The 20,390-nt window shown below is 44.6% G+C and overlaps 1 protein-coding gene across 1 annotated transcript in view; it reads left to right on the forward strand.

Moving 5' to 3' along the window:
• LOC124553543 (forkhead box protein F2-like) overlaps positions 1–20,390 on the forward strand; it is a 375,196-nt gene that overhangs the window by 81,302 nt on the left and 273,504 nt on the right. The window contains exon 2 of the mRNA XM_047127390.1: positions 10,453–10,534. Coding sequence (XP_046983346.1) covers positions 10,453–10,534 — 82 coding nt within the window. The remainder of the gene's footprint in view (positions 1–10,452; positions 10,535–20,390) is intronic.

Below are 20,390 nucleotides of genomic sequence, written 5' to 3' on the forward strand. Positions count from 1 at the left end.
TAAGCCCGTGTGCTGGCGCCTGCTGGCTCTGGTATCGCCTTGTTTACTATTGGCCGTTCCGCGACCCGTCACGGAAGGTCAGCCGCGATCGTAAACACGACGTAAACAACCCGACGGCGTCACTGAAAGACGAGGAAACAAGAAATACACCGAGAGGGAAATATTTGTCAGGAGCCAGCGCGTGCTGAAGCGCAGCGCGTGTTTAAAGTGTGCGTGTATCAGCTGCGTATGTGACGGGTGAGTTAACATTTCAAAATATTGCGTACCCCTCGCTGTCATCTTTCCACATACTGATAGAGTATGAGTCGTAATTAATGCCGTAAACGCGTACTGTTGAAAGTGTATGTTGTTGTTGTTGTGGTCTTCAGTCCTGAGACTGGTTTGATGCAGCTCTCCATGCTACTCTATCCTGTGCAAGCTTCTTCATCTCCCAGTACCTACTGCAACCTACATCCTTCTGAATCTGCTTAGTGTATTCATCTCTTGGTCTCCCTCTACGATTTTTACCCTCCACGCTGCCCTGCAGTACTAAATTGGTGATCCCTTGATGCCGCAGAACGTGTCCTACCAACCGATCCCTTCTTCTAGTCAAGTTGTGCCACGAACTCCTCCCCGATTCTATTCAATAGTTCCTGATTAGTCACGTGATCTACCCATCTAATCTTCAGCATTCTTCTGTAGCACCACATTTCGAAAGCGTCTATTGTCTTCCTGTCCAAACTATTTATTGTCCTTGTTTCACTTCCACACATGGCTGCACTCCATACAAATTCTTTCAGAAACGACTTCCTGACACATCTATACTCGATGTTAACAAATTTCTCTTCTTCAGAAACGCGTTCCTTCCCATTGCCAGTCTACATTTTATATCCTCTCTACTTCGACCATCATCAGTTATTTTACTCCCGAAATGGCAAAACTCATTTACTGCTTTAAGTGTCTCATTTCCTAATCTAATTCCCTCAGCATCACCAGACTTAATTCGACTACATTCCATTATCCTCGTTTCGCTTTTGTTGATGTTCATCTTGTATCCTCCTTTCAAGACACTGTCCATTCCGTTCAACTGTTCTTCCAAGTCCTTTGCTGACAGAACCACAATGTCATCGGCGAACCTCAGAGTTTTTATTTCTTCTCCATGGATTTTAATCCATACTCCGAATTTTTCTTTTGTTTCCTTTATTGCTTGCTCAATATACAGATTGAATAACATCGGGGAGAGGCTACAACCCTGTCTCACTCCCTTCCCAACCACTGCTTCCCTTTCATGCCCCTCGACTCTTATAACTACCATCTGGTTTCTGTACAAATTGTAAATAGCCTTTCGCTCCCTTTATTTTACCCCTGCCATCTTCACAATTTGAAAGAAAGTATTCCAGTCAACATTGTCAAAAGCTTTCTCCAAGTCTACAAATGCTTGTAACGTAGGTTTGCCTTTTCTTAATCTAGCTTCTAAGATAAGTCATAGGGTCAGTATTGCCTCACGTGTTCCAACATTTCTACGGAATCCAAACTGATCCTCCCCGAGATCGGCTTCTACCAGTTTTTCCATTCGTCTGTAAAGAATTGGCGTTAGTATTTTGCAGGTGTGTGCATGTTACTAGAAGCAAATCAGGCCAGTAAACACGAGGCACTAAAACTCATACCTGGATCTAAGGGCAGCTGCGAAGTGGATGGCGGCTCGAAACGTGCAGCGCGCCGCGAACGGGTCATGGTTGGAGCAGTATTGTGCTACGCCAGACATTCCCGTTAGAGATGGGTAGTTCGCGAACGAACGGATGCAAAGGAACGGTTCCCCAATATGAACGAAAGGACCGAGGAACGAATTCCAAGGTACGATCGGTTCATAGTTCACTTCGGTCGCGGCGGTCTACTTATAGTTCCCGGGAACGAGGAACGATCGGTCCATAGTTCACTAGTTCTACATCTGCATTTACATCTACGTCTACATGATTACTCTGAAATTCACATTTAAGTGCTTGGCAGAGGGTTCATCGAACAACAATCATAATATCTCCCTACCATTCCACTCCCGAACAGCGCGCGGGAAAAACCAACACCTAAACCTTTCTGTTCGAAGCTCTGATTCCTCGTATTTTATTTTGATGATCATTCCTACCTATATAGGTTGGGCTCAACAAAATATTTTAGCATTCAGAAGAGAAAGTTGGTGACTGAAATTTCATAAATAGATCTCGCCGCGACGAAAAACGTCTTTGCTTCAATGACTTCCATCCCAACTCGCGTATCATTCTGCCACACTCTCTCCCCTATTACGTGATAATGCAAAACGAGCTGCCCTTTTTTTGCACCCTTTTGATGTCCCCCGTCAGTCCCACCTGGTAAGGATCCCACACCGCGCAGCAATATTCTAACAGAGGACGAACGAGTGTAGTGTAAGCTGTCTCTTTAGTGGACTTGTTGCATCTTCTAAGTGTCCTGCCAATGAAACGCAACCTTTGGCTCGCCTTCCCCACAATATTATCTATGTGGTCTTTCCAACTGAAGTTGTTCGTAATTTTAACACCCAGGTACTTAGTTGAATTGACAGCCTTGAGAATTGTACTATTTATCGAGTAATCGAATTCCAAAGGATTTCTTTTGGGACTCGTGTGGATCACCTCACACTTTTCGTTATTTAGCGTCAACTGCCACCTGCCACACCATACAGCAATCTTTTCTAAATCGCTTTGCAACTGATACTGTTCTTCGGATGACCTTACTAGACGGTAAATTACAGCATCATCTGCGAACAACCTAAGAGAACTGCTCAGATTGTCACTTAGGTCATTTATATAGATCAGGAACAGCAGAGGTCCCAGGACGCTTCCCTGGGGAACGCCTGATATCACTTCAGTTTTACTCGACGATTTGCCGTCTATTACTAGGAACTGCGACCTTCCTGACAGGAAATCACGAATCCAGTCGCACAACTGAGACGATACCCCATAGGCCCGCAGCTTGATTAGAATTCGCTTGTGAGGAGCGGTGTCAAAAGCTTTCCGGAAATCTAGAAATACGGAATCAACCTGAGATCCCCTGTCGATAGCGGCCATTACTTCGTGCGAATAAAGAGCTAGCTGCGTTGCACAAGAACGATGTTTTCTGAAACCGTGCCGATTACGTATCAATAGATCGTTCCCCTCGAGGTGATTCATAATGTTTGAATACAGTATATGCTCCAAAACCCTACTGCAAACCGACGTCAATGATATAGGTCTGTAGTTCACTTCGGTCGCGGCGGTCACTTGGGCAGTTCTCGTTCGAGCCTCGGTCGCGTGCTCGTCCCAGTCTCGCCCTCCCACGGCCTCCCCCGTCGTTCTTCGCATGACCGCCTGTCTCAGTTCCACTGCCGACTGCTCCTAGTCAGTTCGGTATCCAGTTGTTCGTTTCGTTCACTGCGCTCGCCTATTTTACATGTATTCGAAACTGTTCTTGCACTCGGGTCTGGCTGTTCAGCGTCCACGACCGGTAATCAAAAAGTATTTTATAGTTACGTAAATTACGTAAAAATTACGTTGTATGTAACAAAAGGGCATATCAGCTCACTTCATAATATCAATGAACAGCAGATGACATAACAAGGCAAGTCTTTCTTTGTTATTCATATATTTTTTGGTTTCATCGACTTGATTTAGCAACTAACTTTCCATAATTTGCTTAATTTTTAGTGTAAGAAAATTCATATAAAACGATTTTCGCGTATCTTTCATATACAAAACATTACATTTAGGAAGGCTCTAATCATTTTTAAGTTTGGTTGTTTGCAATTAGCATTACCTGCTAGTTCGGTTTCTTTGAAAAAAAAAAAAAACAGTGGGTTGTGGGTCAATTTGGCTTAGTAGGAAAAGCGGTGCCTCTCCATTTGAAAAGACATAGATTGCCATAAAATCGCATTTACTTATTATCTCAAAAACATTTGTTCAGAAGGAGCTTTCAAACCAAAAACATTATTACTGCGAACTTAATTATTATTATTATTGCTGCATTAACTTTAATAATGCAACATAAAAACCTACTTTTTAATAAACGTGTGACGGAAGTATGATGAGAAAACCACATTTTATTTTATGCTTCCATAAAGTGTACTTCGCCTACGAACTCAGAGACAACGTGAAGTATATATAGGGTGTAAACGGTTATTGTTTACAACGTAGCATAGCTATGTAGTGGAAGTCAAAGTGAAGAATTTTATACAAGACGCTTGTGGTCTATTAAGTTGGGAAACAGCCACCAACAGGTTTACGAGACTACATGTGCTATAGCCCATGCGCGTCGCGTGAGATTTTCATCTTCTCTTCTCCAGCTCTCTACACATCGTCATCGATTGTTTCACCGTTGTTGCTTGCATTAGCTCGTTATTTCTTCATTTCTTAATTATTACATGTTTGTTTGTTTGTTGTATCTGCTCGTAACGGGCAACACATCGTCCGTAATTGACGAGCGGTCTGTACTCGGGGCCGGTTTCCCGTGCGCCACCCTGTACACGGTGTTACAAAAAGGTACGGCCAAACTTTCAGGAAACGTTCCTCACACACAAATAAAGAAAAGACGTTATGTGGACATGTGTCCGGAAACGCTTAATTTCCATGTTAGAGCTCATTTTAGTTTCGTCAGTATGTACTGTACTTCCTCGATTCACCGCCAGTTGGCCCAATTGAAGGAAGGTAATGTTGACTTCGGTGCTTGTGTTGACATGCGACTCATTGCTCTACAGTACTAGCATCGAGCATATCAGAACGTAGCATCGACAGGTTAGTGTTCATCACGAACGTGGTTTTGCAGTCAGTGCAATGTTTACAAATGCGGAGTTGGCAGATGCCCATTTGATGTACGGATTAGCAAGGGGGAATAGCCGTGGCGCGGTACCTTTCTATCGAGACAGATTTCCACAACGAAGGTGTCCCGACAGGAAGACGTTCGAAGCAATTGTCGGCGTCTTAGGGAGCACGGAACATTCCAGCCTATGACTCGCGACTGGGGAAGACCTAGAACGACGAGGACACCTGCAATGGACGAGGCGATTCTTCGTGCAGTTGACGATAACCCTAATATGAGAAGTTGGTGCTGTACAAGGTAACGTTGACCACGTCACTGTATGGAGAGTGCTACGGGAGAACCAGTTGTTTCCGTACCGTGTACAGCGTGTGCAGGCACTATCAGCAGCTGATTGGCCTCCACGGGTACACTTCTGCGAATGGTTCATCCGACAATGTGCCAATCCTCATTTCAGTGCAAATGTTCTCTTTACGGATGAGGCTTCATTCCAACGTGATCAAATTATAAATTTTCACAATCGACATGTGTGGGCTGACGAGAATCCGGACGCAGTTGTGCAATCACGTTATCAACACAGATTTTCTGTGAACGTTTGGGCAGGCATTGTTGGTGATGTCTCGATTGGTCCCCATGTTCTTCTACCTACGCTCAATCGGGCACGTTATCACGATTTCATACGGGATACTCTACCTGTGCTGCTAGAACATGTGCCTTTACAAGTACGACACAACATGTGGTTCATGCACGATGGAGCTGCTGCACATTTCAGTCGAAGTGTTCGTACGCTTCTCAACAACAGATTCGGTGACCGACGGATTGGTAGAGGCGGATCAATTCCGTGGCCTCCACGCTCTCCTGACCTCAACCCTCTCGACTTTCATTTATGGGGAAATTTGGAAGCTCTCATCTGCGCAACCCCGGTACCAAATGTAGAGACTCTTCGTGCTCGTATTGTGGACGGCTGTGATACAATACGCCATTCTCCAGGGCTGCATCAGCGCATCAGGGATTCCGTGCGACGGAGGGTGGATGCACGTAGCCTTGCTAACGGAGGACATTTTGAACATTTCCTGTAACAAAGTGTTTGAAGTCAGGCTGGTACATTCTGTTGGTGTGTGTTTCCATTCCACGATTAATGTGATTTGAAGAGAAGTAATAAAATGAGCTCTAACATGGAAAGTAAGTGTTTCCGGACACATGTCCACATAACATATTTTCTTTCTTTGTGTGTGAGGAATGTTTCCTGAAAGTTTGGCTGTACCTTTTTGTAACACCCTGTATTGTTTCCCTGCGATCAGTCACACAACACTACAGGTGGCTAAACGAGAGCTTCTGCAGAATCACACAGATTACTTTTAAAAGTGTGTAAGAATTCTGTAATGAATAAAAACTGAACCATATACCAAGCACAAATGAACGGTGAACAAGTAAAAATGAATAGTTCCCAAAAAAGAACAATCAGCAGTGAACTAGTTCCCAAGGATGAACACGAGTTTGCCCATGTCTAATTTCCCCTGCTCTTGCGTGGGACCTGTGGCAGTAACCGAACACACGTTCACACCTGCGAACCACCTGTTAGCTCGATGCGAGGGATTAGCCGAGCGGTCTTAGGCGCTGCAGTCATGGACTGTGCGGCTGGTCCCGGCTGAGGTTCGAGTCCTCCCTCGGGCATGGGCGTGTGTGTGTGTTTGTCCTTAGGATAATTTAGGTTAAGTAGTGTGTAAGCTTAGGGCCTGATGACCTTAGTAGTTAAGTTCCATAAGATTTCCTGTTGCTCGATGTCTTCCCCGACGGCGATGTCACCTTCCAGCAGTACAATTGCCCGTGTCTCGGAGCCAGAGGCGTGCTACACTAGTTTGACCAGCATTATAGTGAACTCACGTTGGTGTCCCGGCGACCAAATTCGCCTGATGTAAATAAAATTGAACCCATCTGGGTCGCTTTCGGACGCCGCCATCGCGACTTACGCAAATCAGCGGCCCGTTATTTACGCGAATTACGAGACCTGTGTGTAGACTCTACTGCAGGGGTCTCCAAACTACGGCCCGCGGATTGTCGGAGCTCTACCTTTACAAAGCAGAAGGTCATGGTTAAACTTGTGGCTATCCACAATAAACAGACAGAACACCATTCTCCTTGCGATAGCGAAAAAAAAAAGAACGGTTAAGAGGCTAGTTTGGCGAAAACATTTTAATAAAAAAAATTCTTTGCATTTTATTCTACTCACGAGTCTGGTGCAAGTCTTTCAAATGGACGCCACTTCGGCGACTAGCCTTAGTAATCAAACATTATGGAAGATGATTCTTAAGCGAGGTTTTCACTTTCTTTTGATTACGTTGTAAAATACACATAGCAAATATTTTTATTTAAAGGCAATTTAAAGAAAATACAATACGTCTACATCTACATTTATACTCCGCCAGCCACCCAACGGTGTGTGGCGGAGGGCACTTTACGTGCCACTGTCAGTCCCTCCCTTTCCCGTTCCAGTCGCGTATGGTTCGCGGGAAGAACGACTGCCGGAAAGCCTCCGTGCGCGCTCTAATCTCTCTAATTTTACATTCGTGATCTCCTCGGGAGGTATAAGTACGGGGAAGCAATACATTCGATACCTCATCCAGAAACGCACCCTCTCGAAACCTGGCGAGCAAGCTACACCGCGATGCAGAGCGCCTCTCTTGCAGAGTCTGCCACTTGAGTTTGCTAAACATCTCCGTAACGCTATCACGATTACCAAATAACCCTGTGACGAAACGCGCCGCTCTTCTTTGGATCTTCTCTATCTCCTCAGTCAACCCGACCTGGTACGGATCCCACACTGATAAGCAATACTCCAGTATAGGTCGAACGAGTGTTTTGTAAGCCACCTGCTTTGTTAATGGACTACATTTTGTAAGGACTCTCCCAATGAATCTCAACCTGGTAGCCGCCTTACCAACAATTAATTTTATATGATCATTCCACTTCAAATCGTTCCCCACGCATACTCCCAGATATTTTACAGAAGTAACTGCTACCAGTGTTTGTTCCGCTATCATATAATCATACAATAAAGGATCCTTCTTTCTATGTATTCGCAATACATTACATTTGTCTATGTTAAGGGTCAGTTGCCACTCCCTGCAGCAAGTGCCTATCCGCTGCAGATCTTCCTGCATTTCGCTGCAATTTTCTAATGCTGCAACTTCTCTGTATACTACAGCATCATCCGCGAAAAGCCGCACGCAACTTCCGACACTATCTACTAGGTTATACACCTGGTGTACATAATGATACTGGATATTTTAGTTGTAACTGATATATAAAAATAACTGTAATTAATTTATATCTTGAAAATTCACAGTGTTATTGTCCGCAGCTCGTGGTCATGCGGTGGCGTTCTCGCTTCCCACGCCCGGGTTCCCGGGTTCGATTCTCGGAGGGGTCAGGGATTTTCTCTGCCTCGTGATTACTGGGTGTTGTGTGATGTCTTTAGGTTAGTTAGGTTTAAGTATTTCTAAGTTGCAGGGGACTGATCACCATAGATGTTAAGTCCCATAGTGCTCAGAGCCATTTGAACCATTTTTAGCCATTTTTTTGTTAGAGTATTCACATAAATAAATTTAACATATTAGTGACAATTAGTGACTTTTATGTAGCTGTAACTTTCCTTTCATAATTACCTCCAGTTGTGGATCAAGTTTACTGGTAGAGATAATCATCAGCGACTTCAAATGCTCTCATCACTTAATTGTGATCTGTAAATGCTTTTCGCATGTTCAATTTCGGAGAAAGTTTTTTCGCACAAATAAGTGGTGCCAAAAGTGGAAAAAAAAGCCACGGGCAAATTTATGTAAATTTGGAAACTGTGTGGATGGAAGACACTTATAAAATTCCAGTAGTGTTGACTTTGAACGTTTTCCTTTAAAAAAGTCGCTACATTGCAAATCAATAATTTCAAACTGAAGTTCTGCGGGTAACGCTTCTATATCGACGTCAAAGGGATTTTGAAATATCTTGATATCGTTTGAATTTGCATCGATAGCTGAAAAACGTGATTCAAAATTAATTTTTTAAAGCGCCCAAGGCTTCAGTTGCGAAAGTTACGGGAAACGGAATCTCAGTTTGCTGACTGAATGTTTGGTATGTATTAAATTGCGTGAAGCATAATTTGTTCAACTGAGATTGAAACAAAGCGCATAAAACACTAAAAAACTCGAGAGACACTCGCAACATAGACACAGTCACGCCACAGAACTATCAAATATATGGCCTGGCTCTGCTACTCGCTGCAAGACTACATAACTAAACTTATTGTTGCGCCGCTTGAAATAACAATGCGTTGACATACTCTAGCTCTGTTACGTCTTGCAGTAATAGTGTTGCTAACAATGATTTTGAGATTTCCTTAACTTTGCAGGACGCTTTCGCGAAGAATGTGCAGTGACATACTTTTTTGTCGGTGAAATTCGCCAGAATAAAATACGCCAGAATTTCGATCAGGTGGGTCCACCAATCAAAATTATATAATTAAATAAAAATCGTAGTTCGTTTCAGTGCTAGGTATTCCCACAACCTTAGATTTTTGCGATTTCATTTTTCCTTTAGCCTTACATTAGCCTACGGTGACCATGCAGTGCTAGGGTACTTTAATCCCACTTGGTAGATCTTGGCCCTTATGGCTTCGTGGAGGAGTCAATGTGACCCGTGGAATAAAATTTTTGGAGACCCCTGCTCTAATGCCACGTACCTACCGATAAAGAAATGGTTCAAATGGCTGTGAGCATTATGGGACAACATCTGAGGTCATCAGTCCCCTAGAACTTAGAACTACTTAAACCTAACTAACCTAAGGACATCACACACATCCATGCCCGAGGCAGGATTCGAACCTGCGACCGTAGCAGTCGCGCGGTTTCGGACTGTAGCGCCTAGAACCGCTCGGCCACACCGGCCGGCGGCTTACAGATTGCTATACTTTTTGTCTTTCAGCTTCTAAAGTAATATAAGAGTTATCTGTTCCGAGGTCCTTCGCCAATTACTTTACGTTTGTGTTTTTGTATCCACATGTAGTTGTGAAATGTCAGATGTCTTTGAAAAATGTCACATATTTTTGATAAATAATCGTTGTACGGTGTGGTTATAGCCTAATCAACCTTTTGGTTCCTGAGCCAGTATAGACGTAAAACTTTACTCACGTCCAGAGAAAATCAGAATACCTCGAATGACTAGAGACGTATTTACAGGACATGTACATTGGTATGTTCTGCAGAAATGGCTAGCGTTTCAGTCACTTCGGTTCAGCATGTCTCCTGTTGCCTAGTAATCACAGGGTCTGCCATGCGCGCTAATAACTTGTTCCTTGCTTGATGATGTCGACGCGTGCCGGCCGGAGAGACCGAGCGGTTCTAGGCGCTTCAGTCTGGAACCGCGCGACCGCTACGGTCGCAGGTTCGAATCCTGCCTCGGGCATGGATATGTGTGATGTCCTTAGTTAGGGTTAAGTAGCTCTGAGTTGTAGGGGACTGATGACGTCAGCAGTTAAGTCCGATAGTGCTCAGAGCCACTTTTGAACCACTTTCCTTTGTCGCCCTCTCCACTTTCATTTTACATCTATTGTTCTGACCATATTCCGCCATTAACTGTGCAGCGTATGGAGGTGCCCTACGTATGTACTGTGTTCTCGTGTTCCAGGAGCTGGACGCCGCGCTGAAGATAAAGCAGGAGCCCGGCTTCCAGCACGTGTCCGCCGTCCAGCCGCCCTCGCACGTGCACGGTAAGTCGTCTACGTCCTCGTCAGCGGCGCCCTCCGTTACTCCGCCCTCTCTTGTCTCGTCTCGTTCCTAGCGACCACCTACTCTACACTACACCTGTCTCTACATTCAAGATGGTCCATCACCTAATTACGTCAACTGATTTTCTTTTTATACAATACATTCTGAAAAAACTCAAACGAGAAAAAACGACATACATCTTCGGTTTTAGAGCACCTAATGTGTGCTAGAGACATTCCAATATTCCATACAAATCAGTATGCGTCAATGATAGACATCAAAGAAAGTGAATTTTAGATGTAAATATTCACCATTCTTGCAGTACTAAATTGTCATTAATAACAAATAATATAAGAATAAGAATAGGATATAAGATGAACATCAACAAAGGCAAAACTAGGATAATGGAATGTAGTCGAATTAAGTAGGGTGATGCTGAGGGAATTAGACTAGTAAATGAGACGCTTAAAGTAGTAAATGAGTTTTGCTATTTGGGGAGCAAAATAACTGATGATGGTCGAAGTAGAGAGGATACAAAATGTAGACTGGCAATGGCAAGGAAAGCGTTTCTGAAGAAGAGAAATTTGGTAACATCGAGTATAGATTTAAACGTCAGGAAGTGGTTTCTGAAAGTATTTGTATGGAGTGTGGCCATGTATGGAAGTGAAACATGGACAATAAATAGTTTGGACAAGAAGAGAGTAGAAGCTTTCGAAAGTGGTGCTACAAAAGAATGCTGAAGATTAGATGGGTAGATCACGTAACTAATGAGGAGGTATTGAGTAGAATTGGGGAGAAGAGAAGTTTGTGGCACAACTTGACCAGAAGAAGGGATGTTGGTAGGCCATATTCTGACGCATCAAGCGATCACCAATTTAGTATTGGAGGGCAGTGTGGAAGGTAAAAATCGTAGAGGGAGACCAAGAGGTGAATGCACTAAGCAGATTCAGAAGGATGTAGGCTGCAGTAGGTACTGGGAAATGAAGGAGCTTGCACAGGATAGAGTAGCATGGAGAGCTGCATCAAACCAGTCTCTGGACTGAAGACCAAAAGAACAAGAAATGATTACAAACGAAATATTCTCTAATACAAAAGAAGGAGAAAAAGCGCGGAATGAGGGAATTGTCCAAATGGGACGGAAATCGGTAGATTTTATGTCACAAATTTTTAGACAACATAGTTGCATGGAGGTATGAGCGATTAATTTACTTATAATCTATTATTCAAAATGGCAGTCGCAGTGGCATTATTCATTTTGCCGCCAACCGGTTTCAGCCCGCGATGGGGTCAAGTTCAGGGCAATTTACACCATTTGGTCGCTCGCTGGAGTCGTCACACTTGCCTGTGCACGGTTGGTGACTATTGGTTACGGTTACGGTTGGTTGGTCAACATCGGGTCAGCTGTTCACGAGATAAGTGCTGGAGATAGGTGAAACAAATGACAAACGTCTTGAGACCAGTGGCGTAGTCCGTTTCAAGCAGTAGTTTAGTCACTGACGGATCACGATGATGGTTTGCATTGTGGGGCACTCAACTACGACGTTACCAGGGCCCGTACCCAAGTCCCAACCTTTTGCTCTGTCCAATCTCGCCACTTTCAGAAATAGTCACTGACTTGACTTTAGGGAAAAGAAAAAAGTCACAGGGGGCCAAATCAGGTCAGTAGGGTGAATGATCTAAGATGGGAATGTTGTGTTTTGCCAAAAACGTCTTCACTGACAACGCACTGTGAGCTGGGGCATTGTCTTGGTGAAGGATCCATGACTTTTTTCTCCACAAATCGTTCCGTTTTCTCCGTACTCGCTCACGTAGGGTAGCCAGGACGCTAATGTAGTAATGCTGATTCACTGTTTGTCCCTCTGGTACCCAATCAATGTGCACAATCCCTTTGATGTCAAAAAAAACAATCATCATTGCCTTGAATTTCGATTTTGACATTCGTGCTTTTTTTTGTCGAGGAGAACCAGGAGTTTTCCAATGCATCGATTAGCGTTTAGTTTCGGGATCGTAAGTAAAAAACCACGATTCATCGCAAGTAATAACATTTTGTAAGAAGATGGGATCACTTTCAATGTTTTCCAGGATGTCAGAACAAATCATTCTTCGGCGTTCCTTCTGTTCAATTGTGAGACACTTTGGAACCATTTTTGAACACATTTTGTTCGTGTTGAAACTTTCATGAAGAATCTGCCCAACACTTTCCTTGTCAACTCCTGTTAACTCAGACACTGCTCTGATTGTTAAACGGCGATCTTGTCGAACAAGTTTACCGATTTTTTCAATGTTTGCATCAGTTTTTGCTGACAATGGTCTGCCAGTGCGAGTGTCATCACTGGTGTCTTCGCGGCCATCTTTAAATCGTTTAAACCACTCAAACACTTGTGTTCGCGATAAACAATCATCGCCGTACACTTGTTGTAACATTACAAACGTTTCACTTGCAGATTTTCCTAGTTTGAAACAAAATTTGATGTTAACACGCTGTTCTTTCTGTACACTCAACATTTTCCGACGCACAGACAAAACGTCAACTACTTAAAACAGACGCCACGGGCAGACTGAGTGCAGGAGGCAGATGAAACTCGAGCAGTAGGCGGAGCGAGAGTCACGTGACAGGCCACGCGACTTTCAGCCTTATTGCATTCGTTTTATAGTTTCACCAGTACTAGTCCGGTTTTTTTCTAGCCACACCTCGTAGCTATTTGGATCATTAGCTCCTGTTTTCTTTTAAATCACTTCCAGTACTTTAAAATAAAAAATTCTTGTGAGGAACCTTTATTACTGCACTGCATGACCGAAAAAAAAAGAAACACGCAGAAAGGGAGAGGGAAACGAAATCAAACTATGTGGGTTTACAGGGTCTCTGATGTTATTTCAGTGATTCCAAAATGGAGTCAAATTTACAAACACCTTGACAGTATGACCGCACTTATGAGTACGGCGTTGCATCCTCTCTGGAGTGGATGCATGGTGGTGAAGAATTTATTACTGCATTGCATGACGAAGACGATGATGATGATGATGATGATTATGATGATGATTATGATGATGATGATTATGATGTTAATCAAAACTGCTACAGATCACTGTAAGTAACGTTCCAGTATCACTGCTTAAAACATTTCTTGATTATTACGGCACCTGTTTCGGATCATTTCCATTTTAAAGTACCTGTGTTTGCAAAATTTGAAAATTTCAGTGTGCTATGATTCTAAAGGGGCTTAAGAATTAAAGTGGAGAATTTCGTGAACTATTCGGGAATGTCTGAAATTGCAGTCATAGTTTTCACTATCGGGAACTACACAAACCACTATTTTGAAATTAATTTTTATATTTATAAATTGTGTAACTAAGAAGGAGACTTGCGTCTAAATTCTCCTGAGGTGTATATGACATCTGGTGTGACTGTATCTGGCGGCTCTTCACATTATTTTCAGCTGTTTTATAGTGTGTCGCGTAATATTTTGATATAATATTGTGAATATTTCCTGTAACTTTTTGACAGTTCACATAGGCAGACTACGTCCGTATACAACATCTGTGGTGTCAACTGTCAAAAAATTACAGGAAATATTTACAATATTATATCAAAAATGGCCGCCACCTTCAACCACACCAGATGTAATATATACGTCAGAACAACGTAGACATAAGTCTCCCTCTTAGTTACATAATTTAGAAACATAAAAATTAATTTCGACATAGTAGTTTCTGTAATTAGTGTCAATGAAAATTATGACTGCAATTTTAGTTATACCTCAATACTTCACAAAAAATTCGCTTATAAAAAAAATTAAATCTAAAATTCCAATACAACTGTAGCACTTTTTTCATTTTCAGACGTTGTATATGCAGGTGCTTGAAAATCGAAATCTCCCGAAACAGCTGTCGTAATACACTCCTGGAAATGGAAAAAAGAACACATTGACACCGGTGTGTCAGACCCACCATACTTGCTCCGGACAGTGCGAGAGGGCTGTACAAGCAATGATCACACGCACGGCACAGCGGACACACCAGGAACCGCGGTGTTGGCCGTCGAATGGCGCTAGCTGCGCAGCATTTGTGCACCGCCGCCGTCAGTGTCAGCCAGTTTGCCGTGGCATACGGAGCTCCATCGCAGTCTTTAACACTGGCAGCATGCCGCGACAGCGTGGACGTGAACCGTATGTGCAGTTGACGGACTTTGAGCGAGGACGTATAGTGGGCATGCGGGAGGCCGGGTGGACGTACCGCCGAATTGCTCAACACGTGGGGCGTGAGGTCTCCACAGTACATCGATGTTGTCGCCAGTGGTCGGCGGAAGGTGCACGTGCCCGTCGACCTGGGACCGGACCGCAGCGACGCACGGATGCACGCCAAGACCGTAGGATCCTACGCAGTGCCGTAGGGGACCGCACCGCCACTTCCCAGCAAATTAGGGACACTGTTGCTCCTGGGGTATCGGCGAGGACCATTCGCAACCGTCTCCATGAAGCTGGGCTACGGTCCCGCACACCGTTAGGCCGTCTTCCGCTCACGCCCCAACATCGTGCAGCCCGCCTCCAGTGGTGTCGCGACAGGCGTGAATGGAGGGACGAATGGAGACGTGTCGTCTTCAGCGATGAGAGTCGCTTCTGCCTTGGTGCCAATGATGGTCGTATGCGTGTTTGGCGCCGTGCAGGTGAGCGCCACAATCAGGACTGCATACGACCGAGGCACACAGGGCCAACACCCGGCATCATGGTGTGGGGAGCAATCTCCTACACTGGCCGTACACCACTGGTGATCGTCGAGGGGACACTGAATAGTGCACGGTACATCCAAACCGTCATCGAACCCATCGTTCTACCATTCCTAGACCGGCAAGGGAACTTGCTGTTCCAACAGGACAATGCACGTCCGCATGTATACCGTGCCACCCAACGTGCTCTAGAAGGTGTAACTCAACTACCCTGGCCAGCAAGATCTCCGGATCTGTCCCCCATTGAGCATGTTTGGGACTGGATGAAGCGTCGTCTCACGCGGTCTGCACGTCCAGCACGAACGCTGGTCCAACTGAGGCGCCAGGTGGAAATGGCATGGCAAGCCGTTCCACAGGACTACATCCAGCATCTCAACGATCGTCTCCATGGGAGAATAGCAGCCTGCATTGCTGCGAAAGGTGGATATACACTGTACTAGTGCCGACATTGTGCATGCTCTGTTGCCTGTGTCTACGTGCCTGTGGTTCTGTCAGTGTGATCATGTGATGTATCTGACCCCAGGAATGTGTCAATAAAGTTTCCCCTTCCTGGGACAATGAATTCACGGTGTTCTTATTTCAATTTCCAGGAGTGTATACTGAAGCAGCAAAGAAACTGGTATAGGCATGCGTATTCAAGTAAAGAGATACGTAAACAGGCAGAATACGGCACTGCGGTCGGCAACGCCTATATAAGACAACAAGTGCCAGGCGCAGATGTTAGATCGGTCACTGCTGCTGCAATGGGAGGTTATCCAGAGTGAAGTGGGTTTGAACGTGGTTTTATAGTCGGTGCTCGAGCGATGGGACACAGAGAGGTAGCGATGAAGTGGGGATTTTCCCGTACGTGCATTTCACGAGTGTACCGTGAATATCAGGAATCCCAGTAAAACATCAAATCTCCGACATCGCTGCGGCCGGCAAAAGATCGTGCAAGAACGGGACCAACAACGCGACGGAAGTGCGACTCTCCCGCGAATTGCTGCAGATTTCAATGCTGGTCATCAGCAAGTGCCAGCGTGCGAACCACTCAACGAAACACCATCGATATGGGCTTTCAGAGCCGAAGATCCACTCGTGTCAACACCGACTCAAAGGAAGGCCCCGGCGCTTGTTGGTGACGTCACGTCGGCTAGGCACGGCGAACGCCGGGTCTGTTGCAGGCATACTCATAATGGTGGTGTCTCCCTCCCTGACACAGGAAAATGTGAAACTACTCGCGGTAGTTGACCAACACACGTTGTTCTGAGAGATTTCTGCGGTCAATCAATTGTGCAGTTCGTTGCACTTCTTAACAAATAGTGTACTCCTGAACTTAAATTTCCTCCTGATTTAAGGATTGACATACAAAAACAACTTCATGGTCCAGCAGCAACAGAATTCGTTCTTCTTTACCTTACTTGTAAATCTGAGGAAGTTACGTTTGTACTGGGTTGCTTTTACAGGGAACTGTGAACATATTGGTGCTCTTCTTTAGGTATCTTGGTTGACTATGGGGTGAGGACCACTGAATGTTAATGAAATATCTTGCGATTCTACACGTTGGGGGAGGGGGTGGGGGACAGTAGTGTAAGTAGGCTGTTTATGTTTTCTCTATGTAAGTAGGCTGTTTATGTTTTCTTATTGGCAATGTTACGTAGCGCTCAATATGAAAATCACTGGCTGTGCTGTGTGCAGTCTGTGGCTGCTTTGCATTGTTGTAATACTCGCCATTGTAGTGTTGGGCAGCTGGCTGTGAACAGCGCGTAACGTTGCGCAGTTGGAGGTGAGCCGCCAGCAGTGGTGGATGTGGGGAGAGAGATGGCGGAGTTTTGAAATTTGTCATGAACTGCTATATTTATATATGATGATATCAAGGTAAATACATTGTCTGTTCTCTATTAATATCTTTCATTTGCTAACTATCTCTATCAGTAGTTAGTGCCTTCCATAGTTTGAATCTTTTATTTAGCTGGCAGTAGTGGCGCTCGCTGTATTGCAGTAGCTTGAGAAGCGAAGATTTTTGTGAGGTAAGTGATTTGTGAAAGGTATAGTTTAATGTTAGTCAGGACCATTCTTTTGTAGGGAATTTTGAAAGTCAGATTGCGTTGCGCTAACAAAATATTGTGTGTCAGTTTAAGCACAGTCATGTATAAGTGTTCAAAGGGGACGTTTTAGTAGAAGAGGCAAAAGAGAGATACTTGTTTTATCAAATAAAATTTTTTTATCTTATAAAGTTTCTCCTTTCAGTTGCAAGAGGGGAATATTTATTCTTTCTAATGTGCGTGTTTAAAAAAGTTTAAGCTCAGCAGTATTTTCGATGTATCAAACTATTTTGTTTCCTGTTTAGAATTCCTTTCGTTGAAAACGACTGTAATCTGATGACTGGCAACAGTTGGACATTTACACATGTAAATTAGTTCACATTTCCAGTGACGATGTCAAACGAAAATAAATAAATAAATAAATAAAAGAAACGAGTTAATTGTAAGGGGGTTGGGGTAAGTTTCGACAGCAAAATGGATCAAGTATATATAGTTACTTGAATGTAAAATTTCCGAAGCTTACGATGGGACGAAGCATCTTCGTATATTGATCTACGTTTGTTTCGACAGGATTCAGTAATACGGGACTATGACCTTCATTTGTAGCTTTACGATAGTAAGAAAATCTTTCATCTAAATAAAACTGCATAATCCAAAACAATACCAAACATTTTGTCCAAAAATAAGAGATTTATAGTGATAAGCGCGCCCAGGCGTTTCTGCCTGCAACAGACCCGGCGTTCGCCGTGCCCAGCTGACGTGACGTCACCAACAAGCGCCGAGGCCTTCCTTTGAGTCGGTGTTGCTCGTGTACGCTTGATGACTGCACGACACCAAGCTTTACGTCTCGCCTGGGTCCGTCAACACTGACATTGGACTGTTGATGACTGGAAACGTGTTGCCTGGTCGGAGGAGTCTCGTTTCAAATTGTATCAAAAATGGTTCAAAAGGCTCTGAGCACTATGGGACTCAACTGCTGTAGTCATAAGTCCCCTAGAATTTAGAACTACTTAAACCTAACTAACCTAAGGACATCACACACACCCATGCCCGAGGCAGGATTCGAACCTGCGACCGTAGCGGTCACTCGGTTCCATACTGTACCGCCTAGATCCGCACGGCCACCCCGGCCGGCTGTCCCACTTCGTTCCCCTACACTGTGTAAAGAAGTATGGGACTTGAATGAAATTTTCACTCTACAGCGGAGTGTGCGCTGATATGAAACTTCCTAGCAGATTAAAACTGTGTGCCGGACTGAGACCCGAACTCGGGACCTTTGCCTTTCGCGGGCAGGTGCTCTACCAACTGAGCTACCCAAGCACGACTCACGCCCCGTCCTCACAGCTTTACTTCTGCCAGTATCTCGTCTCCTACCTTCCAAACTTTACAGAAGCTCTTCTGCGGAACTTGCAGAACTAGCACTCCTGGAAGAAAGGATATTGCGGGGACATGGCTTAGCCACAGCCTGCGGGTCGTTTCTAGAATGAAATTTTCACTCTACAGCGGTGTGTGCGCTGATAGTTTGGAAGGTAGGAGACGAGGTAGTGGCAGAAGTAAAGCTGTGAGAACGGGGCGTGAGTCGTGCTTGGCTAGCTCAGATGGTAGAGCACCTGCCCGTCAAAGGCAAAGGTCCCGAGTTCGATTCTCGGTCCGGCACACAGTGAGTATGGGACTTCATCATCATCATCATTAGCATGAACAGCCATCGCCCTTATGGGAGAGCAGCGGGCAGGATATGCACTACGTCTTGCTGTGGGCCGCTCTTCCGCACATGGCCGGACCCGCGCGGCGCTATTTCGGCCGCCGGCCCGGAAGTGACGTCACGCCGTTTGTCAGCGGCACGCGGCGTTTCGGCGGGCGCGCGCCGCGGCACGTTCAGGAGTCGTATTTCGCGCATTGTGCGCCGCAGTTCCGCCTCGATCGTCAAGTCGGAGCCGTCGGCCGCGCGCGCGCCCCGTATATTTAGAGAGCCGCTGCTCTCGCGTTCTATTTTCATAGCGCTGCAAGCATTGCTGGCGAAAAAACTCTTTCCGCATAAATCGCCCAGCCTCCCCCCCGGCACAATGCCCCGGCCGCTGAGTCCCGCTGTGAGCCGCCAGAAGTCGCCTTCGAAACGTCGGCGAGCGGATCTGCTGTTCTGAGGACGGCGCGCCGAGGCCGGTTCGAAACGACGTGACGTCACGTACACTCCACACGTCCAGAATTGCTGCAGAGTGGCTCCAGGAACACTCTTCTGAGCTTAAACACTTCCGCTGGCCACCATACTGCCTAGATATGAACATTATTGAGCATATCTGGGATGCCTTGCAACGTGCTGTTCTCCACCCCCTCTTTGATTTAACAAAGCCTTTTGACTGTGTTGACCACAAAATATTACTGCAGAAGTTGGACCATTATGGAGTAAGGGGAGTAGCATACAATTGGTTCGCCTCTTACTTTAAGAACAGAATTATTATTATTATTATTAAGCATTACAATCCATGAAGGCTTTTTGCTGCAGAATGGACAATGTTGAACCACTTTGCTCTGTCTTTACAAGTAATTTGCCACTGTCTGTCATGTCCTAGTTTTCTGAGATCGTCTTGAATATTGTCCAAGTATCTCATGCGTGGGCGTCCAAGAGGTCGTCTTCCGGTGGGAATCTCTTCAGTCACTTTCTTGATGGTCCTGTTTGGTGGTGCTCTGATGACATGCCCTATCCATTTCAGTCTTTTGGCTTTAATTTTGGCCACTATATCGGAGTCTTTATATAATTTGTAAATTTCATTGTTATTTAGCAATCTCCATTCATCACTGATCCTATCTCTTATGGGTCCAAATATTTTTCTCAAAATTTTTCGTTCAAATACTCTTAATCTGTTTTCCTCTTTTTTTGTGAGAGTCCAGGTTTCAGATCCATAGGTGAGTACTGGTATAATCAATGATTTGTATACTTGTAGTTTGGTGTTCCTAGAAATTAACTTGCTTTTGAAAACTGTCAAGAGACTATAGTAGCATTTGTTAGCCTTCTGAATTCGTGATTCTATTTCAATTTTTATGGAGTTGTCAGAGGTTACTATTGTACCAAGGTAATTAAATTCATTTGTCTTTGTGAAAGCTGTGTTATTAATT

The sequence above is a fragment of the Schistocerca americana genome, chromosome 11, assembly GCF_021461395.2.
Source record: "Schistocerca americana isolate TAMUIC-IGC-003095 chromosome 11, iqSchAmer2.1, whole genome shotgun sequence".
NCBI classification, from domain to species: Eukaryota; Metazoa; Arthropoda; class Insecta; order Orthoptera; family Acrididae; genus Schistocerca; species Schistocerca americana.